This window comes from Heptranchias perlo, chromosome 9, assembly GCF_035084215.1.
Source record: "Heptranchias perlo isolate sHepPer1 chromosome 9, sHepPer1.hap1, whole genome shotgun sequence".
NCBI classification, from domain to species: Eukaryota; Metazoa; Chordata; class Chondrichthyes; order Hexanchiformes; family Hexanchidae; genus Heptranchias; species Heptranchias perlo.
Genome location: NC_090333.1, coordinates 29,699,776 through 29,724,178, shown reverse-complemented (window position 1 = coordinate 29,724,178; position 24,403 = coordinate 29,699,776). Strand labels below are relative to the sequence as shown.

General features: G+C 42.5%; 1 protein-coding gene across 1 annotated transcript in view; it reads left to right on the top strand.

The window, feature by feature from the left end:
- The first annotated feature begins 6,185 nt into the window (after positions 1 to 6,185).
- elovl8b (ELOVL fatty acid elongase 8b) overlaps positions 6,186 to 24,403 on the top strand; it is a 55,375-nt gene continuing 37,157 nt past the window's right edge. Inside the window, exon 1 of the mRNA XM_067990099.1 lies at positions 6,186 to 6,347. Within this exon, the coding sequence (XP_067846200.1) occupies positions 6,244 to 6,347 (104 nt within the window). The 5' untranslated portion in view covers positions 6,186 to 6,243. The remainder of the gene's footprint in view (positions 6,348 to 24,403) is intronic.

Sequence of the window (24,403 nt, the reverse complement as noted above, 5' to 3'; positions counted from 1 at the left end):
GGAGTTCAAGTACACAAATCATTTAAAGTTAGTGCTCAGATACAAAAGGCAACCAAAAAGGCAAATGGAATGTTGGCCTATATCTCAAGGGGGCAGGATTACAAAAGGGGAAGAAGTTGTGCTTCAGCTGTATAGAGCCTTGATCAGACCCCATCAGAAGTACTGTGTTTAGTTTTTGGCATTGCACTTCAGGAAGGATATGTTGGCCTTGAGAGGGGGTGCAGTGCAGATTCACCAGGGCTTAGAAGCTTAAATTATGAGACTAGGTTGCAAAACTTGGCTTGTATTCCCTTGATTATGGATGATTGAGAGGTGATCTGGTCGAGGTGTTTAAAATTTTAAAAGGATTGGATAGGGTAGATACAGAGAAACTATTTCCTCTGATGGGGGAAAACCAAGAGTGATGGGACATAATCTTAGAGCTAAGCCATTTAGAAGGGAAATCAGGAAGCTGTGGGTGCTAGAACAATTGGAAGTTTCAAGACTGAGATAAATAGATTTTTTGTTAGGTAAGGGTATCAAGAGATATGGAGCTAAGGCAGGTAAATGGAGTTGAGGTACAGATCAGCTATGATCTAATTGAATGGCGGATTAGGCCTGAGGTGCCGAATGACCTACTCCGGTTCCTATATTTGTCCACATTAAATGCTATTCTCCACTCATCAGCCAACCTTCCCAACCTATCCAGATCTTTGTATTTACTTAGTCTGCTCCCTATTATTTGACCCATCCCCCCAACCTTGGCAGCTTTATTTTCAGCCAAACTCCAAATCATTCATATGCACTGTAAACAGCAATGGCACCTGCCTTAATTCCTACATCACCCTACCCATGACCCCTTGTAATGTCGACATAACTCCATTCACAGCCACTATTCCATGCTTCCTTCTTTGTGGACTAATCGCTTGTGTGTCACAGCATCAAAAGCCTTGCTGAAATCTAAATATATCATATTTGCAAGATTTCCATTGTTAACAAAGTATGCCATTCTTCACAATTTAAAAAATTTCATTCTCAGGATGTGTGCGTTGCTGGCAAGGCTAGCATTTATTGCCCATCCCTAGTTGCTCTGAAAGGTGGCGGTGATGGGCCTTCTTCTTGAACCACTGATAGTGGTTTGATACAACTGAGTGGCTTGCTAGGCCACTTCAGAGCGTAGTTAAGGGTCAACCACATTGGTTTAGGACTGGTGGTATATATAGGCCAGGTCAGGCAAGGATGGATGGTTCCCTTCCTTAAAAGGATATTAGTGAACCAGTTGGATTTTTACGACAATTGGACAGCTTCATGGTCACTTTTACTGATACCAGCTTTTTATTTCCAGACTTTTTAAATTGAATTTAAATCCTCAAATTTGGATTTGAACTCATGTTCTCTGGATTATTAGTCCAGGCCTCTGGATCACTGGTCCTTGTTGGCTCTCTGCTTAGCCCTGTGACACCAAGGCCAATTGTAGTACCCCAAATACAGCCCTGGCTAAGGGATAAAATCTGGGACTTTCCTGGTATGTATAGCTCTGTGCAACACCATAAAATATATTTTTTCACAGCGCCATTGGCAGAGTTTAGACATAGAACTAGTTGACAAATTGTGTCCTTCAAATTAGACATCCAATTCAACAACAACTTGCATTTATATAGCACTTTAATGTAGTAAAACGTCCCAAGGTGCCTCACAGGATCAATTATCAATTTGACACCAAGCCACATAAGGAGATATTAAGACATGTGACCAAAAATTTGTTCAAAAAGGTAGGTTTTAAGGAACATCTTAAAGGAGAGAGAGGTACAAGGCAGAGAGGTTTAGGGAGGGAATTCCAGAGCTTAGGGCCTAGACAGATGAAGGCACAGCCGCCAATGGTGGAGCGATGAAATTTGGGGAGAATTGGAGGAGCGCAGAGATCTTAGAGGGCTGGAGCAGGTTACAGAGATAGGGAGGAGCAAGGCCATGGAGGGATTTGAAAACAAGGATGAGAATTTTAAAATTGATACGTTGCCAGACTGGGAGCCAAAGTAGGTCAGCGAGCACAGAGTGAACGGGACTTAGTGAGAGTTAGGATACAGACAAACCACTACAGTAACTTTAAGGTGCGGTGATTTATACAGGCAAAGTTACTGCGCTGCCTGTATTATAACTAAATATCTGGACCCACACATTTAAATAGGCTACTTCCAACATGGGTTTCTCTTCTGATGAAGTGTCATGCACTTGAAACATTAACTCTGTTTCTTCCTACACAGATGCTGCCTGACTTGTTGAGCATTTCCAGCATTTTCAGATTTGCAGCATCCGCAGTATTTTTGCTTTTGATGGGGTTCCTCTTCTGTAGTCAGAGAACATAAGAACATAAGAACATAAGAAATTGGAGCAGGAGTAGGCCAATCGGCCCCTCGAGCCTGCTCCGCCATTCAATAAGATCATGGCTGATCTGATCCCAACCACAAATCTAAAGAACACAAGAAGTAGGAGCAGGACCCGGCCACACAGCCCCTGGGCCCTCTGCGCCACCCACAGGGCATTGACCGATCCGAACTCAGCTTCATGTCCAATTTCCTGCCCGCTCCCCATAACCCCTAATTCCCTTTACTTCTAGAAAACTGTCTATTTCTGTTTTAAATTTATCTAATGATGTAGCTTCCACAGCTTCCTGGGGCAGCAAATTCCACAGACCTACCACCCTCTGAGTGAAGAAGTTTCTCCTCATCTCAGTTTTGAAAGAGCAGCCCCTTATTCTAAGATTATGCCCCCTAGTTCTAGTTTCACCCATCTTTGGGAACATCCTTACTGCATCCACCCGATCAAGCCCCTTCACAATCTTATTTGTTTCAATAAGATTGCCTCTCATTCTTCTGAACTCCAATGAGTAGAGTCCCAATCTACTCAACCTCTCCTCATATGTCCGCCCCCTCATCCCCGGGATTAACCGAGTGAACCTTCTTTGTACTGCCTCGAGAGCAAGTATGTCTTTTCTTAAGTATGGACACCAAAACTGTATGCAGTATTCCAGGTGCGGTCTCACCAATACCCTATATAACTGCAGCAATACCTCCCTGTTTTTATATTCTATCCCCCTAGCAATAAAAGCCAACATTCCGTTGGCTTTCTTGATCACCTGCTGCACCTGCATACCAACTTTTTGATTTTCTTGCACTAGGACCCCCAGATCCCTTTGTACTGCAGTACTTTCCAGTCTCTCGCCATTAAGAAAATAACTTGCTCTCTGATTTTTCCTGCCAAAGTGCATAACCTCACATTTTCCAATATTGTATTGCATCTGCCAAATCTCCGCCCACTCACCCAGCCTGTCTATATCCCCTTGCAGGTTTTTTATGTCCTCCTCACTCTCTACTTTCCCTCCCATCTTTGTATCATCTGCAAATTTTGATATGTTGCAATCGGTCCCCTCCTCCAAATCGTTAATATAGATTGTAAAGAGTTGGGGACCCAGCACCGACCCCTGTGGAACACCAATGGTTACTGGTTGCCAGTCCGAAAATGAACCATTTATCCCAACTCTCTGCTTCCTGTTCGATAACCAATCCTCCACCCATGCCAGAATATTACCCCCAATCCCGTGATTTTTTATCTAAAGTAGTAATCTTTTATGTGGCACCTTGTCGAATGCCTTCTGGAAGTCTAAATACACTATGTCCACTGGTTCCCCTTTATCCACCCTGTACGTTATATCCTCAAAGAACTCAAGCAAATTTGTCAGACATGACTTCCCCTTCATAAAGCCATACTGACTTTGTCCTATTAAATTATGCTTATCTAAATGTTCCGTTACTGTCTCCTTAATAATAGACTCCAAAATTTTACCCACCACAGATGTTAAGCTAACTGGCCTATAATTTCCAGCCTTCTGCCTACTACCCTTTTTAAATAACGGTGTTACATTAGCAGTTTTCCAATCTGCCGGGACCTCTCCTGAGTCCAGGGAATTTTGGAAAACTATCACCAAAGCATCCACAATCCCTACTGCCACTTCCCTCAAGACCCTAGGATGGAAGCCATCAGGTCCAGGGGATTTATCCGCTTTGAGTCCCATTATTTTACTGAGTACCATCTCCTGAGTGATTTTAATCGTATTTAGCTCCTCCCCCCGTAGAGTCCCCTGTTTGTCCAGTGTTGGGATATTCTTAGTGTCCTCTACTGTAAAGACTGAAACAAAATATTTGTTCAGCATTTTTGCCATCTCCATGTTTCCCACCATTAATTTCCCGGTCTCATCCTCTAAGGGACCTATGTTTGCCTTAGCCACCCTTTTTCTTTTTATATAACTATAGAAACTCTTGCTATCTGTTTTTATATGTTTTGCTAATTTCTTTTCATAATCTAACTTCCCTTTCTTAATCAATCCTTTAGTTACTTTTTGCTGTCTTTTGAAGAATTCCCAATCTTCTATCCTCCCACTAAGTTTGGCTACCTTATATGTCCTTGTTTTTAGTCGGATACTATCCTTGATTTCTTTACTTAGCCACGGATGGCTGTCATTTCTTTTACACCCTTTTTTCCTCAGTGGAATATATTTATTTTGAAAGTTGTAAAATAACTCCCTAAATGAACACCACTGCTCATGTACCGTCTTACCCTTTAATCTATTTTCCCAGTCCACTTTAATCAATTCCGCTCTCATACCATCATCGTCTCCTTTATTCAAACTCAGTACGCTTGTTTGAGAATCAACCTTCTCACCCTCTAATTGGATATGGAATTCAACCATGTTGTGGTCGCTCGTTCCAAGGGGATCCTTAACTAGGACATTATTAATTAATCCTGACTCATTACACAGGACCAGGTCCAAGGTTGCCTGCCCCCTTGTAGGATCAGTTACATACTGCTCAAGAAATCCATCCCTGATGCACTCAATGAACTCGTCCTCAAGGCTGCTCTGCCCAATTTGATTTGTCCAGTTAATATGATAATTAAAATCCCCCATAATTATGGCTGTTCCCTTATTACATGCCCCGACTATTTCCTGATTAATACTTCTTCCAGCAGAGTTGCAACTATTAGGAGGCCTATATACTACGCCCACTAATGTTTTTTTCCCCTTATTATTCCTTATCTCCACCCAAACTGTTTCATTATCTTGATGCTTTGTCCCAATATCATTTCTCTGTATTACAGTGATTCCTTCCTTTATTAACATAGCCACCCCACCTCCCCTTCCTTCCTGCCTGTCCTTCCTGATTGTTAAATACCCTGGCATATTTAATTCCCAGTCGTTGTCACCCTGCAGCCATGTTTCTGTAATGGCCACAAGATCATACCCATACGTAGTTATTTGTGCCGTTAACTCGTCCATTTTGTTACGAATGCTACGTGCATTCTGATAAAGAACTTTCAAATCTGTTTTGTGACGCTTAGTTCCTGCTTTTTCCTTTTTTAACACTTTACCTATTACTCCATACCTTCTGTCCCTTCCTGTTACGCTTTCCTCTCTCTCCCTGCTCAGGTTCCCAACCCCCTGCCACTTTAGTTTAAACCCTCCTCAACAGCACTAGCAAACACTCCTCCTAGGACAGCGGTCCCGGCCCTGCCCAGGTGCAGACCGTCCGGTTTATACTGGTCCCACCTCCCCCAGAACCGTTTCCAGTGTCCCAGGAATTTGAATCCCTCCCCCTTGCACCATTCCTCTAGCCATGTATTCATTTGAAATATCCTCCTATTTCTACTCTGACTAGCACGTGGCACTGGCAGCAATCCTGAGATTACTACCTTTGAGGTCCTATTTTTTAATTTACCTCCTAACTCCCTATATTCTGCTTTTAGGACCTCATCCCCTTTTTTACCTATATCGTTGGTGCCTATGTGCACCACGACAGCTGGCTGTTCGCCCTCCCCCTCCAAAATGTTCTGTAGCCGCTCCGAGACATCCTTGATCCTTGCACCAGGGAGGCAACACACCATCCTGGAGTCTCGGTTGCGGCCGCAGAAACGCCCTGCCGGGCTAGGCAGCTCAAAACGTACTTGAAATGATGTGGTGGTGATTTTTGAAAATTTTGATTTGGCATTTTACTGTCTCAAGTTGGAATGCACTTTCTTCAAAATTAAACTGCAGAATAAATTTAATTCTCATCCAAGACACAACAAAAAAAAAACCCATCACTTACTTTCAGAGCACGTGTATATTACAAAAATAGTTACTGTGAAGAATTGAGTCAGTCAGAGGGTGACAATACCACTTGGGGGAAGGAGCTGCTCCCTCGGACATGCGCAGGAGGTGGGGGAAGCTGACGCATGCTCCGGCCCTCTCCGGGTAGCGCTCTCTTTCGCCCAGTTTACGGAGCCTCTGGTCCCACGCGACATCACCTGGCGGGATCTGCAGAGCTTTGGGCGGCCAGGTGAGTGTGACTCCGCTACCCTCCCGCACAGACAGTTTATCGAGAGTTATTGGCGGCCGCCTTTTGTTCGTTATTGAGGCGTGGCATCGGCCGTTATTGATTGCATCACTTGTTGAATGCCGTGCAAAAAAAAAGAGATTAATTTCCAATCGGTATTATGTGTTTGGCGTCCCGGAGACTCCAGTATCTAATGCAAAAACACATTTTTGAATTGTTTTTTTTTCAACCAGGTTTTCATTTTGGGCATTAGAAGAATTGGAGAAACTTTTTTTTTTGGGAGGTGGGGGGGGAGGGAAGAATACTTTTTTCAGATTGTCTCTAAAAGTTTAGGGCTGTCGGAGTTGGACAATCACTAACCGAGTTATCAGCGCGAACCTTGTAAAATCGGTCTTTACTCCGAATTAAGTTTTTTATTTGGATCGAGACCCAAATGCATTGAGATCGATGCAGACTTATCTGGTCAAAGCGTTTTTGTAGTTGCCTGCTGATTGGAGGTTAACTCTTTGCCCCCGCACCAACGAGGATCCAAGCTGGCGGCTTGTACTGTCGGGCGTGCTTAACCTTTCATGAGGACAAATTAGCATAGAAGGCAGAACTAGTATTTACATAACGCCTCTCACGACATCAGGACGACTCAAAAACGCTTTTCAACCGATGAAGTATCTTCGAAGTGTAGTCACTAGGGAAACACGGGGGCACAGCAAGATCCCACACACAGCAGTTAGAGTGTGACAGAGATAATCTGTTTTAGTGATGTTGGTTGGGGGATAAATATTGGTCAGAACGTGGGGAGAACTCCCTAGCTCGTGGAATAGTGCAGTGGGCTCTTTTACATTCACCTGAGATGCCAGATAGGGCCTCGGTTTAACGTCTCTTCTGAAATACAGTGCCCTCTGACAGTGCAGCACTCCCTCTACTGCACTGAAGTATCTGCCGAGATTATATTCTCAAGTCTCTGGAGTGTGACTTGAACGCACAACTTCTGACTCAGAAGCAAGAATGCTATCAACTGAGCCAAGGCTATATAGAGAAGAAGGAATTGTGTTTATTTTTAACTTTATTCATTCTGATTAGGTTGGCATAATCCACATATTAAACTTGGACAGGGAGCATAGATGTAGAGACCAAGGCTTAAAATTAAGTCTGGAGGTGGTTTTACATTTTGGACTTATGTAGTTGAGATCATTAAATAGAATTATGTGGAATTTACAGCACAGAAATAGGCCATTCATCCTAACTGGTCTATGTAGATGCGTGTACTCCAAACGAGCCTCTTCCCACTCCAGTTACCTCTTGCCACCCTGCCCCATATCCCTCGATTTTCCTTCTCCCGCATGTATGCATCAAGCTTCCCCTTAATTTTATCAGTGCTATCTGATTCAACCACTCCATGCGGTGGCGAGTTCCACATTCTCACCACTGTCAGGGTAAAGATGTTCCTCCTAAATTCTTGATTTGTTAGTGGCTGTCTTATATTTATGACTCCTTGTTCTGGACTCATCCCACAAGTGGAAACAAGTTCTCCACACCCACCCTATTGAGCCACTTCATAATTTTAAAGGCCTCTATCAGGTTTCCTCAGCCATCAAGGGTAATATCTGTACCCTGGCTCATCAGTATTAACATTGTTATAACTGCACTCCCCCCCCCCCCCTATATCCCAATGGCAGAATTGTAGATCCATTGAAAGCCTGTGCACAGATAATGCTTTCCTGTGATCCAGAGTGCCAAACCTAGATGTGCCTTGTAGATTAGAAGAAACTACCCTACCCTCAGGTGGATATGTGGAACAGGCATCCAACAAAACTAATTGTTGCTGTAATAGCTCCAACAAAAAGGAGATGGATAAACAGTTCTGGGCTGCCAAAATCCATCTACCTAGTCTATCATTCCTGATCCTAGGTAGGGCTGCTGCTTCTTTCTCATGCCCATCTTTGAACCTGTAGGTAAGTTTTAGCTAAGTGTTTTTGTTTTGGAAGTTTTATTTTTTTCTAAATTTCAGCTCTTCCTTCCCTCACTGGCGATTGCTCCTGTTCTTCCTCTGCCTCTTACTGCCTTCATGGACCTTTGGCCTCAACTTTTGCTGCTGCCCTACACCCCTCCCATCCTGAGCATGCTGCCTATTCTTTGTCTCCTCTTTTGCTTCTGGTCATACTTCTGCCACTGCTAGTTCAGGCCTCAGGCCACCTGCCCACTTATCCTCTCCTCTCGGTTCTGATCTTTGTGCTGGCTGTTGGAACCACCCAGGAAGAAATTTTTGCCACTGCTGTTTTAGGCATCTGCCCTCAGGCCACACCCCTGACCATGTCAGACACCTGCTAGTGTCCTAATAGGGTCCTACACTTTCCACTTTTAAAGCACATACACTGTTGAAATTACACAGCTGTATGCTGGGACGCGGGCCTTTCAATTTTTTTTAAAGTTTGGAATGGTGGAGGCAAGGAGCGAAGAGGGGACGATAGGAGAGCCCAAAGATAAAGCAGGGTCTGGCAGGCAAGGAGGTGACAGTGGAGACTCAATGGGTTGAAGGGATAGTGCAGCAGAGTTGGGGTCAGAAACTGAGTGACAGGGCAGGAAGGGAAGTTGCTTGGAGGTTGGTGGAGTCAAGGTGTGAGATTTGGACTGACTAATAGGGCATAGGGGTAATGATGGAGGAATTGACAGGAAGGGGACAGTGCGGATGGGGTGAGGGTGTAGTGGTCATAGTTGGAGGTAAGACTAGAAGACAAGGCAGGGGAAGATCAGAAGTGACAATGAGCTAGGGGTGACAGCAGCAAATTGTGCAGCTGATGGTGCTGTGGAATAATGATAGGGCAAAGTCAAGGGGTGAGGGGGAAGTACATGGGTGGAGAGGAGGGTAAGTGTGACAGGAAGATGGCATACTGTTGACCATGGACTCTGGGGTGAATGGCAGGGGACGGTTGAACTACAAATGCTTTAAGTGCTTCACCTTCTCCCCATCACCCATTATTTTCTGCCTGATGTGAGGGAAAAAGAGGTATGCAGAAACAATATGATAAGGAGACAAGCAGGTGAGGTGATCGAGAGAAGGAGCAGCATGGAAAGGTCAGAGGTAATTAAGAGGAACACTCTGCCGACTGAGCAGTGCCGTGGGAGATGCACTATTTAATTAAAATAATCCTATTCATTTCCTTCTATAAGCACAGCCATTTCCTTGTCTCATTAGGCTATTGGAGGTATTAATGGAGTATATTAATACAAAAAAATTACATGAGAAAGTTATGTGAGCTCAACAAAGTACTACTTCTGGAAAGTTGATATCTCACTGGAACTACTTGTATAGCCCAGCAATAACAATCTATTGTTTTTTTTAAAAAAGGTAATTTGAGTACTATTGGCATGAACCCTACTAATATAGTTATTAAAGAAATCTTGATAGTTCAATAGTAGAATATCATATGTTATAATGGCACATGTCTTTCAGAACAGCTCTGAGATTGGAGGTTGAATTGATGATAATCTTCCAAAGAAAAACAACCAAAGTCATGGGTGGTGAATTGGAAGAGGCATAAAGTGAGTTGGGGTAGAAATTGCTTGGAAAAGAACGGTGATCTCAGCAGCGCTCTCCATTGTTAGTGGCAGAATGGAGGAGCAAGTTCTGGCATTTGTACATGCGCGGTGAAACGCGGAAGTCCAGAACTTGCTCCTATTGGTTCGCTGGTGATATGACAGCTTCGAATTAAAGATATATAGTTGGCTGCAATCAGTGAAATCGTGGAAAAAGCGGCAACTTGCTCATCTGCCCAGCTGGAAAGTAAGTAATATCGCTACAAAACAGGTAAGTTTAAAAATACCAGGTCTAAACTAATTTTTAATAGCGGTAAGCCTTAATGACTGCCAAACAACTAAAAATTAACTTTTAAAAATCTGGAGTCTCATTATTCCTTATTTTAATAGTTTACGGTCATTAAAAAGAAATTAAAAATTAAAAAATAAAACATTTTTAACTTTTCCCTTCTGTCTCTTTTCTTTAGATTATTTCTTACCCTCTTTTTTTTCACTGTCTATAACTATTTTTACAATGATATTAATGTTGTACCTTTCACTTCCTGATCTTCACCTTCCAAGCCTGCAGAAACAGTTCCACAGCTTGTCAAAAATGCTGCAGTCTGATTGGTTGAGGGAAGATTGTGATCCTCTTGCTTCTCCCATGGGTCCGAGCTTCGTTTGATCTAACGCTGGGCTTCTCTCCGCTTTCTATTTGAGGAAGTGCCTGAGAAAGTTTGTTAATTTAAAACTATGGAGCAGCGGTAACTGTTACCTAGCTGTTCCGATCAATTTCTGCCCCATAAGAACATAAGAAATAGGAACAGGAGTAGACCAAACGGCCCGTTGAGCCTGCTCCACCATTCAATCAGATCATGGCTGATCTTCGATCTCAACTCCACTTTCCTGCCCGATCCCCATATTCCATGATTCCTCTAGAGTCCAAAAATCTATCGATCTCAGCCTTGAATATACTCAACGACTCAGCATCCACAGCCCTCTAGGGTATAGAATTCTAAAGATTCACAACCATCTGAATGAAGATATTCCTCCTCATCTCAGTCCTTAATGACCGACCCCTTATCTTGAGACTATGCTCCCTGGTTCTAGACTCTCCAGCCAGGGGAAACAACCTCTCAGCATCCACCTGGTCAAGCTCCCTCAGAAACTTTTATATTTCAATGAGATCACCTTTTATTCTTCTAAACTCGAGAGAATATAGGCCCATTTTACTCAATTTCTCATCATAGGATAACACTCTCGTCCCAGGAATCAATCCAGTGAACCTTTGTTGGACCGCCTCTAAAGCAAGTATATCCTTCCTTAGGTAAAGAGACCAAAACTGTTCACAGTGCTTTAGGTGTGGTCTCACCAAAGCTTTGTACCAAGATTTCCTTACTCTTATACTCCAACCCCCTTGCAATAAAGGCCAACATGCAATTTGCATTCCTAATTGCTAGCTGTACCTGCACGCTAACTTTCTGTGTTTCTTGTTCGAGGACATCCCGATCTCTCCAACAGCATCTGAACGCCAACATTTAATAGTTTCTCATCATTTAAAAAATATTCTGTTTTTCTATTCTTTTTACCAAAGTGAATAACCTCACATTTCCCCAGATTATACTCCATCTGCCACCTTCTTGACCACTCACTTAGCCTGTTTATCCCTTTGCAGACTCATTGTGTCCTCCTCGCAGCTCACTTTCCCATCTAGCTTTGTAGCATCAGAAAACTTGAATACATTACACTCGGTCCCATCATCTAAGTCATTAGTATAGATTGTATATTTATAGCTGAGGCCCAAGCACTGATCCTTGTGGCAACCCGCTAGGTTTTTAAAATTTGTTCATGGGATGGGGGCGTCGCTGGCAAGGCCAGCATTTATTGCCCATCCCTAATTGCCCTTGAGAAGGTGGTGGTGAGCTCCCGTCTTGAACCGCTGCAGTCCGTGTGGTGAACATTCTCCCACAGTGCTGTTAGGCAGGGATTTCCAAGATTTTGACCCAGCGACGATGAAGCAGCATCGATATATTTCCAAGTCGGGATGGTGTGTGACTTGGAGGGGAACGTGCAGGTGGTGGTGTTCCCATTCACCTGCTGCCTATGTCCTTCTTGGTGGGTTTGGGAGGTGCTGTCGAAGAAGCCTTGGCGAGTTGCTGCAGTGCATCCTGTGGATGGTACACACTGCAGCCCCAGTGCGCCAGTGGTGAAGGGAATAAATGTTTAGGGTGGTGGATGGGGTGCCAATCAAGCAAGCTGCTTTGTCCTGGATGGTGTCAAGCTTCTTGAGTGTTGTTGGAGCTGCACTCATCCAGGCGAGTGGAGAATATTCCATCATACTCCTGAGTTGTGCCTTGTAGTTGGTGGAAAGGCTTTAGGGGGATCAGGAGATGAGTCACTCGCCGCAGAATACCCAGCCTCTGACCTGCTCTTGTAGCTGCAGTATTTATGTGGCTGGTCCAGTTAAGTTTCTGATCAATGGTGACCCCCAGGATGTTGATGGTGGGGGATTCGGCGAGGTAATGCCGTTGAATGTCAAAGTGAGGTGGTTAGACTCTCACTTGTTGGAGATGGTCATTGCCTGGCATTTGTCTGACGCGAATGTTACTTGCCACTTACCAGCCCAAGCCTGGATGTTGTCCAGGTCTTGCTGCATGCGGGCACGGACTGCTTCATTATCTGAGGGGTTGTGAATGGAACTGAACAGTGTGCAGTCATCAGCGAACATCCCCACTTCTGACCTTATGATGGAGGGAAGGTCATTGATGAAGCAGCTGAAGATGTTTGGGCCTAGGACACTGCCCTGAGGAACTCCTGGGGCTGAGATGATTGGCCTCCAACATCCGCTACCATCTTCCTTTGTGCTAGGTATGACTCCAGCCACTGGAGTTTTCCCCCTGATTCCCATTGACTTCAATTTTACTAGGGCTCCTTGGTACCACACTCGGTCAAATGCTGCCTTGATGTCAAGGGCAGTCACTCTCATCTCACCTCTGGAATTCAGCTCTTTTGTCCATGTTTGGACCAAGGCTGTAAAGAGCTCTGGAGCCGAGTGGTCCTGGTGGAATCCAAACTGAGCTTCGGTGAGCAGGTTATTGGTGAGTAAGTGCCGCTTGATAGCACTGAAGACAACACCTTCCATCACTTTGCTGATGATTGAGAGTAGACTGATGGGGCAGTAATTGGCCGAATTGGAATTGTCCTGTTTTTTGTGGACAGGACATACCTGGGCAATTTTCCACATTGTCAGGTAGATGCCAGTGTTGTAGCTGTACTGGAACAGCTTGGCTAGAGGCACGGCTAGTTCTGGAGCACAAGTCTTCAGCACTACATCCGGGATGTTGTCGGGGCCCATAGCCTTTGTTGTATCCAGTTACAGCCTGCCAACATGAAAATGACCCGTTTATCCCTACCCTCTGTTTTCTGACTGTTAATCAATTCTCTATCCATGCTAATATATTCCCTCAACCCCATGAGCCCTTATCTTGAGTAGCAACATTTTATGTGGCACCTTATCGAATGCCTTTTGAAAATCCAAAAGATACTACATCCTCTGGTTCCCCTTTATCTACCCTGCTGGTTACATCCTCAAAGCACTCTCATAAATTTGTCAAACATGATTTCCCTTTAATAAAACCATGTTGACTCTGCCTAATCATATTATGATTTTCTAAGTGCCCTTTTAGCACTTCCTTAATAATGGATTCCATCATTTTCCCAATCATAGAATCATAGAAGTTTACAACATGGAAACAGGCCCTTCGGCCCAACATGTCCATGTCGCCCAGTTTATTCCACTAAGCTAGTCCCAATTGCCTGCACTTGGCCCATATCCCTCTATACCCATCTTACCCATGTAACTGTCCAAATGCTTTTTAAAAGACAAAATTGTACCCGCCTCTACTACTGCCTCTGGCAGCTCGTTCCAGACACTCACCACCCTTTGAGTGAAAAAATTGCCCCTCTGGACCCTTTTGTATCTCTCCCCTCTCACCTTAAATCTATGCCCCCTCGTTATAGACTCCCCTACCTTTGGGAAAAGATTTTGACAATCTACCTTATCTATGCCCCTCATTATTTTATAGACTTCTATAAGATCACCCCTCAACCTCCTACTCTCCAGGGAAAAAAGTCCCAGTCTATCTAACCTCTCCCTATAAGTCAAACCATCAAGTCCCAGCAGCATCCTAGTAAATCTTTTCTGCACTCTTTCTAGTTTAATAATATCCTTTCTATAATAGGGTGACCAGAACTGTACACAGTATTCCAAGTGTGGCCTTACTAATGTCTTGTACAACTTCAACAAGACATCCCAACTCCTGTATTCAATGTTCTGACCAATGAAACCAAGCAAGCTGAATGCCTTCCTCACCACCCTATCCACCTGTGACTCCACTTTCAAGGAGCTATTAACCTGTATTCCGAGATCTCTTTGTTCTATAACTCTCCCCAACGCCCTACCATTAACGGAGTAGGTCCTGGCCCGATTCGATCTCCCAAAATGCATCACCTCACATTTATCTGCCATTGATCGGCCCACTGGCCCAATTTATCAAGATCCCGTTGCAATCCTAGATAACCTTCTTCACTGTCCACGATGCCACCAATCTTGGTGTCATCTGCAAACTTACTAACCATGCCTCCTAAATTCTCATCCAAATCATTAATATAAATAACAAATAACAGCGGACCCAGCACCGATCCCTGAGGCACACCGCTGGTCACAGGCCTCCAATTTGAAAAACAACCCTCTACACCCACCCTCTGTCTTCTGTCGTCAAGCCAATGTTGTATCCAATTGGCTACCTCACCTTGGATCCCGTGAGATTTAACCTTATGTAACAACCTACCATGTGGTACCTTGTCAAAGGCTTTGCTAAAGTCCATGTAGACCACGTCTACTGCACAGCCCTCATCTTTCTTCTTGGTTACCCCTTCAAAAAACTCGATCAAATTCGTGAGACATGATTTTCCTCTCACAAAACCATGCTGACTGTTCCTAATCAGTCCCTGCCTCTCCAAATGCCCGTAGATCCTGTCTCTCAGAATACCCTCTAACAACTTACCCACTACAGATGTCAGGCTCACCGGTCTGTAGTTCCCAGGCTTTTCCCTGCCGCCCTTCTTAAACAAAGGCACAACATTTGCTACCCTCCAATCTTCAGGCACCTCACCTGTAGCTGTCGATGATTCAAATATCTCTGCTAGGGGACCCGCAATTTCCTCCCTAACCTCCCATAACGTCCTGGGATACATTTCATCAGGTCCCGGAGATTTATCTACCTTGATGCGCGTTAAGACTTCCAGCACCTCCCTCTCTGTAATATGTACACTCCTCAAGACATCACTATTTATTTCCCCAAGTTCCCTAACATCCATGCCTTTCTCAACCGTAAATACCGATGCGAAATATTCATTTAGGATCTCACCCATCTCTTGTGGTTCCGCACATAGATGACCTTGTTGATCCTTCAGAGGCCCTACTTTCTCCCTAGTTACTCTTTTGCCCTTTATGTATTTGTAGAAGCTCTTTGGATTCACCTTTGCCTTATCTGCCAAAGCAATCTCATGTCCCCTTTTTGCCCTCCTGATTTCTCTCTTAACTCTACTCCGGCAATCTCTATACTCTTCAAGGGATCCACTTGATCCCAGCTGCCTATGCATGTCATATGCCTCCTTCTTCTTTCTGACTAGGGCCTCAATCTCCCGAGTCATCCAAGGTTCCCTACTTCTACCAGCCTTGCCCTTTACTTTATAAGGAATGTGCTTACCCTGAACCCTGGTTAACACACTTTTGAAAGCCTCCCACTTACCAGACGTCCCTTTGCCTGCCAACAGACTCTCCCAATCAACTTCTGAAAGTTCCTGTCTAATACCATCAAAATTGGCCTTGCCCCAATTTAGAATTTTAACTTTTGGGCCAGACCTATCCTTCTCCATAGCTATCTTAAAACTAATGGAATTATGATCACTGGTCCCAAAGTGATCCCTCACTAACACTTCTGTCACCCGCCCTTCCTTATGACTGATGTCAGGCTAACTGGCCTATAGTTCCCTGTTTTCTCCCCCCTTTCTTGAATAGTGGGGTTACATTTGCTATCTTCCAATCCACTGGGACCGTTCTAGAATCTATGGAATTTTGGAAGATCACAACCAATGCATCCACTATCTCTACAGCCACCTCTTTCTTAGAACCCTCGGATGTAGGCCATCAGGTCCAGGGAATTCGTTGTCATCTCGTCCCATTAGTTTCTCTAGTACTTTTTCTCCCCTGTTATTATAGAATAGAATCATAGAAGTTTACAACATGGAAACAGGCCCTTCGGCCCAACATGTCCATGTCGCCCAGTTTAGACCACTAAGCTAGTCCCAATTTCCTGCACTTGGCCCATATCCCTCTATACCCATCTTACCCATGTAACTGTCCAAATGCTTTTTAAAAGACAAAATTGTACCCACCTCTACTACTGCCTCTGGCAGCTCGTTCCAGACACTCACCACCCTTTGAGTGAAAAAATTGCCCCTCTGGACCCTTTTGTATCTCTCCCCTCTCACCTTAAATCTATGCCCCCTTGTTATAGACTCCTCAACCTTTGGGAAAAGATTTTGACTATCTACCTTATCTATGCCCCTCATTATTTTATAGACTTCTATAAGATCACCCCTCAACCTCTTACTCTCCAGGGAAAAAAGTCTCAGTCTATCCAACCTCTCCCTATAAGTCAAACCATCAAGTCCCAGCAGCATCCTAGTAAATCTTTTCTGCACTCTTTCTAGTTTAATAATATCCTTTCTATAATAGGGTGACCAGAACTGTACACAGTATTCTAAGTGTGGCCTTACTAATGTCTTGTACAACTTCAACAAGACATCCCAACTCCTGTATTCAGTGTTCTGACCAATGAAACCAAGCATGCTGAATGCCTTCTTCACCACCCTATCCACCTGTGACTCCACTTTCAAGGAGCTATGAACCTGTACTCCTAGATCTCTTTGTTCTGTCGGTACGACTCCAGCCACTGGAGAGTTTCAGATGCCCTCTTCTATATGTAATACTTTTTTTTAAAAAAGGAACAGAAATAATTCATCACTAGCCTGAATTCCATATGTAATCCCAACCTTATCTCTTATGTCCTCAAAGTCCATGAAAGTCTGAGAACTTCACTGAAGTACTATTAATCTACATTTAAAATATCACTTTAATTAGGTCATTAGCAGGAAGAGTCATATATTAAAAACTATGTATTTTACATTATTTATACTGCATCTCAAAATTAGAATACTAACATAGCAAGCAATTTGCTTTGCTATAGTTATAGCAGAATGCAGGTATAGACTCACAACCACCTGCAATTGTGTTATGTTGAGTGAGGGGGTGGGGTGGGGGGGGGGAAGTGATATAAAAATCAGTAGGTGAGTCATCAGGGCAGGTTACACAGATTTCCTATTGGTTGGTTGAGGAGGAACAGGTCACCTCCCCACCATGTATGCCAATCATCAATTTCCCTTCCATCCTCATGGGAGGCTCTCCGATGAGCAGTTCCACACAGCTGTGATTATGAATTTAATGATGTGGGAGGATCGCCAGCTCACAGCCCTACCACTTTAACACCACGATTCAGCTTAAGTTATGTCATCATACAACTTCAATTAATTCCAATAGTTGGACAATTTGCCTATTTTGCAATTTGTGTACACATTTATTTTAGAAGCCCTACATAAAATTTTAAACATCTGGCAGGAGGTATAAAGCAAATGTAAAAGATAAAATTACTGCTCTGTTAATTAATTTAAAAGAGAAACAAATCAGTTAATATATTAACTAAAGGTTACAAGGATAAGTATGCAAATGAAATAAACCATATTATTTTCTTGATGTTCCTCACTCTCATTATCCCTTTGGTTCCCCACTATTTTTGGTATGTTTTTTGTGTCTTCTACTGTGAAGACTGATACAAAATATTCATTTAACGTCTCTGCTATTTCCTTATTCCCCATTATAATTTCTCCTGTCTCAGCCTCTAAGGGACCAAAGTTTACTTTCGCTATTCTCTTCCTTTTTTATTTACTTGTAAAAGCTCTTACAATTCGTTTTTATATTTCTTGTTCGTTTACTTTCATATTCTATTTTCTCCCTTTTTATCAATTTTTTGGTCATCCTTTGCTGGTTTCAAAAACTCTCCCAATCCTCAGGCCTACTACTATTCTTCACAACATTATACGCCTCTTCTTTTAATCTAATACTATCCTTAACTTCTTTAGTTGGCCACGGATGGATCACTTTTCCTGTGGAGTTTTTATTTCTCAATGGAATGTATATTTGTTTAGAATTTTGAAATATTTATTTAAACGTCTGCCACTGTTTATCTACCGTCATACCTTTTTAAATCTAATTTCCCAATCTACATTCGCCAACTCGCCCCTCATACCTATGAAATTGGCTTTAGAAAGTAAGCTAATCTCAAAGGTTGGATTGACACTGGACAATTTGGATGCGTGCAATTAATTTACCAATAAAAAGTGCAGGAAGGCAGATATGTGAACAGCATTTCAGTGTGTTTCTTTTCTGAGATCATCCAATATTGTGGTGCCTTTTGTCAACATAACTTTATTAACAGTATTCCATTGCATGTGATGGTTTGCATAGGATTTTGATGTCCTTTGAATGCATTCACAGATTTAGTGTCTAGGCAGATGAATGACAAATGGCATTTGATATTGGTAAATGTAGCTGCAACCACTTTTAAAAGAAAATAGTAACAGTAACAGTTTCAGAAGGAAACCTTTAGTCCATCTAGCCCACCTATCCACTATATTCCCTTGGTGCATTTCTAATAACCCTGAATCCCATTTGTTGACAAGAACCTATCTAGTTCCTTTTTGAAACCCATTAAGGCTTCTTGTTTCACCATCCATGCCAGTAATCTGTTCCACGTACTTACCACTCTTCTAATAAAAAAAATTTCCTCCAGCATTTCCTATTTTCTTTTGTTTTCCTTAATTTGTAAATATGGATCTTTCATGCTTAAGTCCTGCATACGACAGGAACGCAAACCTTTCATAATTTTAAACACTTCTATCATATCCCCCTCAGTCCTCTCTTCTCAAGAGAGAAAAGACGTGTCGTAGTCAATCCTTCCTCTTACGTCATTCCCTTAAGTTCTGGGATCAACTGTGTATCCCTTCTCTGCACCCCCTCCAATTATTGAATATCCTTTTTGAAATAGGGAGACCAAAATTGCCCTCTGCTGCCTTACCCCTCTCGTTGCCTCCAAACCTGTCTTTTCATCCCTGCTTTTGGTCATCACTTAACTTCTTGCACGATTGCTCCGCATTGGTTTCTCCACTTTGAAGGACTTTGGGACAAGTAGGCAGTCTTTGCAATGGCAAGGAAATGGGATCAGAAACTCAGCTTGGAGTCAAATAGAATGCCAAGTCCCTGGCCATTGCATCAGACTGAACCAGACTATATTTATGGCGGTAGTCAAAAACAATGGCTTTGGTCTTTCTGATGTTTAGCTGTCTAAACAACTTCAGTCTTCCAAATGTTTATATATTTAAATATATAGCATGCTTTCTCTTATAGAAATGATTGCGTTTAGGGTCACGAACAAAGCAGTAGCCTATTAGGTCACCTCTCAGTCTTGTCTTTTCTGGAGAAAAGAGCCGCAGCACTCTTCCTGATAGTTGTACCCTCTTAGTTCTGGTATCATCCGTGTAAATCTTTGTTGCACTTTCATCAGTGCTTCTATAACCTTTTTGTAATATGGAGACCAGAACTGTGCACATGAAGGCATAACCTAATTTCAAGTCTTCCATGATTATCTTTGTTCCTGGTTTGTTAGGCATTGTCTTTGCTTCTTCTAGCTTATCCCATATCTATGAATTTATACTGTACAGTTGACCCTTTATTTAAAGTTGCTTAATTCAAATTTTTTAGCAACACATTTTCCACCTTGTATTTTTAATGTTGCTTGCTTCAAACTGTGACATAATTCAATGTTGATAGCGACTTTGAATTATGAAGAATAAACTGAGGATGTATTTCTTGTACCTTGAGAACTTGCTATTGAATTAACATGTCATAGCAACTGCTAAACTTTTCTCTGAACAGAATGCAGTTTTCTTGACTTCTCCAAGCAAACTTCCTTCTCTTTTCTCTCCTGAAAGTAACCTGTGCCTGCATTTCTTCTATTTCAGGATCAAAAAAAGTCAAAAGTCAATCACTTCTTCATGTTTTGAATACCTCCTTCCCAGTCCCACTTATTGAATGTTGTCTTGGTGCCAATAGTCCAGGTTAGGGGCCAGCCTTAAGGACTTTTCACAGGGCTGTCTCCTTATGTGAACAGTTGTAAGCTCGATAAGCTTTTGCTTTGGATCATTGTCAAAAAAGGCTTTATTGGGAATTGTACCAATTTAAATTGATCAATTACAGCCAGAGCTACTTGCGCATAGCACCTTTTTTTAGGTAGGAAAACATCCCAAGGCGCTTCACAGAAGGGTAATCAGACAATTGACACTGAGCGAAATGAGGAGATATTAGGACGTGACTAAAAGTTTGGTCAAAGAGGAAGGTTTTAAGGAGGGGCTTATAGGAGGAGAGAGGTGGAGAGGTGGAGAGGCGCAGAGATTTAGGGAGGGAATTCCATCGCTTAGGACCTAGACAGCTTATAGCATGGTTACCAGTGGGGGATGTTTAAGAAGCCAGATTTGGAGGAATGCAGAGTTCTTGGAGGGATATTGGGCTGGAGGAGGTATCAGAAATAGGGAGGGGAAAGGGTTTGAACACAAGGATGAGAATTTAAAATTGGAGGCATTGGGGGCATGAGAGCCAATATAGGTCAGGGTTGAAGATTGAGCAGGACTTTGTGTGGGATACAAAACCCTGGTTAGACCGCACCTGGAGTACTGTGAGCACTGCACCTTCGGAAGGACATATTGGCCTTGGAGGGAGTGCAGCATAGGTTTACTAGAATGATACCCGGACTTCAAGGGTTAAGTTACGAGGAGAGATTACACAAATTGGGGTTGTAATCTCTGGAGTTTCGAAGGTTATGGGGTGATCTGATCGAAGTTTATAAGATATTAAGGGGAACGGATAGGGTGGATAGAGAGAAACTATTTCCGCTGGTTGGGGATTCTAGGAGTAGGGGGAACAGTCTAAAAATTAGAGCCAGACCTTTCAGGAGCGAGATTAGAAAACATTTCTACACACAAAGGGTGGTAGAAGTTTGGAACTCTCTTCCGCAAACGGCATTTGATACTAGCTCAATTGCTAAATTTAAGTCTGAGATAGATAGCTTTTTGGCAATCAAAGGTATTAAGGAATATGGGCCAAAGGTGGGTATATGGAGTTAGATCACAGATCAGCCATGATCTTATCAAATGGCGGAGCAGGCACGAGGGGCTGAATGGCCTACACCTTTTCCTATGTACCTATAACGATATGGGCAGCATAGATTTGGATGAGATGCAGTTTATAGAGACTGGTCAGGAGAGTATTTGAGTCTGAATTCAATAGTGTGCAGGAAAAACTAGGAGAGTAACCTATAAGGTAGTATTAACACCTCATTTTTTATACTCAGATTTTATAAACACCAGACTCTTTATATGATTATGATTCTGATACTGAAAGCCAGCCCAAGCTAGGGCCAATAAATGAACAGTTGGCAGAGGAAACAAAGTAAAACAAAAAAACATTCTTTGACTATTCAGTTTTGCAAACATTTCCTAACTATCCCAATAATATGAGCGCCTGTACAAAGTTGCATTGTTTTTCCCATCTTTTATTTGAGATGCAGTTTAAAAGTTTGTGCTTTACTCCATTTTGTTTTTATTTTAAAAAAATTGATGGCTACTTTCGATGTAGTCACCTGCCTTAATAATAGCCTCACTACATTGCTGTCTGACCTTTTACATCACTAAACAGTAAGTGGGGTTTAGAAACAGCCGCCCAGAAATTTGGGAGCACCCATTTTTTGGGCGAGTGTTGGGTGCAGGGTACATATCCTACACCAGGTCCAAGGCTTCCCAGATACAGAGCACAAATTACCAGATTTCATTTTTTTTACAATTGACAGGAAGACTTGCCATTCGTTGAGTATGCCAAAGATTTGCTGGCCTAGAAATTGGTCCGACAGGCGCTACTCGGACTACTAAGGCCCCAATATGGCAGGCAGGAAGTGTGGACACGTTTCCGGCGCTAGCAGCGGCCCGATTTTTTACTAGTCTCCGCCAGCGGGCTGTTGCTGTTGCTCACACCGGCTCCATTATAATGAAGCCCTCAATTAGAGCAAGTTTTTGTAACTCTGTCCCGAGAATCCATTCTTGATGTATTGTATATTGTTTATTTCTGGTTTACAATGTTGCATTCAGAACTAGTGAGTTGAGCAAGTTATTGTGACCTGCTTGCAACCCATGCAAGAGAAAGCCTGATTCAACTTATTGTGCCAAAATCAATAGTGCACATGACAGGAGAGATAAATGTTTGGCTACCAAGTTTTTCTTTTCTTGAGAGTGAAATGTACAAAAATAATTTTGTTTAATAAGGAATTTAAATTAGATACTTAAAGCCTAGTTGTATCCCTTCCTTTCTTCCTCCCCAGTTTAATTGAACCCCAATATATTTTATTGTTTTTGACTTTTCTGCCTGGTAATGCATCCAGCCAATAATAGTGGATTGGGGTTCAGATTTGGAAGTGTGAGCTAAAGAACAAATGCAAAGGGATACTCCCTTCATGATGCAAAAAACTATATATTGATCAGTAATGTTTTTATAACTTGTGCCGGGTTTCTCGTTTGATACGTTTGCTGTAACATTAGTGCATAAGTGTCACATTTGCACGGGTTTCTTTGACCTGTGAACCTGTGCAGTTTTTGTTTTCTCACTACCTTTTTGTAAGTTGTGGGGTTGGGCCAGGTAGCTGGTCATTTTTCAGTTGATCAGCTCGCAAGGCAGCCTCTATGTGCCGTTTCCTTTTCTACCGACGAAGGGAGTGATTATATAAATGTTTGCCTGCTCCGTGTTGAGCTGTGTTTTTTTCCGGCCCATCTTGCATCTATTTTGTGGTTGGGAGCTTATACTGATGTGTTGATAATAAAGTCTCTTCCCTATTTCAGAAGCTGAGGGTATGAGCAGTGTGAAAGATTAATCTGGAAAATGGCTTGAATATATTGCACAGAAGATGTATTATTTTTATTTGGCAGCTGTACTTGAGCTGAATAAAAATAATACTTTTAACTAGAGGAAGGCTGGGTGATGTGAAAGAGGGGGGGGGGTTCAGGTTCACGTTCACAAGACATTATAAGCATCACCTCAAGTGGATAAAGCTATTTTTTAAAAAAAAACCTAATACTGGATTTTATGGCAATAGCTATAGCATTTAAAAGTAGAGAAAAAATGGTGATCTATATAAAACCTTAAGACTACAGTTTGAGTGCTGTGTGCAGTTTTGGACTCCATATTACAGGAAGGATGTTGAGGCAATGGAGAAAGTGTACAGTGCAAATTCACTAGGATGCTGCCTGATATGAAGGAAGGCTGGAGGGGAAATGGGACTATTTTCATCAGGAAAGAAGCAATTACAGGGTGATTTGATAGACTTGTTCAAAATTATGAAGGAATGGGACAGGACAGAGGGAAACAGACTGTTCTCAGTGATTGTGGGGCGAGAGATTTAAGATTAAATGTAAGAGATTTAGGACAAGTGAGCAGAAGAAACCTTTTTGCGTAGGATTGTGTGATTGAAGCAGAGACCATTTTAACATTTAATAGGTTAGATAGATGTTTGAAGGAAAAGGGTATAAAGGTCTATGGGAATAAGACAGCCACATGGGATGAGGAAATAAAGAAACAAAGAAAGAACTTTTATTCATATAATGCCTTTGGGTGTCCCAAAGCACTTCACAGCTAATGAAATACTTTTGAAGTGTAGTCATTGTTGTAATGTAGGAAACGCAGCAGCCAATTGCGCACAGCAAGGTCCCACAAACAGCAATGTGATAAAGACCAGATAATCAGATTTTATGATGCTGATTGAGGGATAAATATTGGCCAGGAGAACTCCTGTGCTGTTCTTTGAACAATGCCTCAGTCTGATTCGATCCTTTCATGATGGTACAAAGGCTACAATCCAGTACTATGGTCAGTAACTTAGTTTTGAAATCCATAGTGGTGTCAAACAGGAATGTGTTTTGGCACCAACACTCTTTGGTATATTTTTCTCTTTGCTGCTTCATTAGGCTTTTCGCTGGCTTGTGATGAATTTGGACTGTCAGTCTAAAGAAGACAGTGATCACAGTTAAGGGTGTATTGATTGCACCAGAAGATTCAATAACTAACACCACACTGGAAGTTGTACACAAATTCTGCTACATAGGATCAACTGTATCGGATAATTTATCTCTCAATAACTAGCTAAATTTTTGCATTGAGAGGTAGCAACCACATTCAGCCAATTGACAAAGCGTGTGTGGAATAATGGGAAATTATTATTGAACATGAAGCTACGGGTCTACCAAATGTGTAGTCTGAGCACGCTGCTGTATGG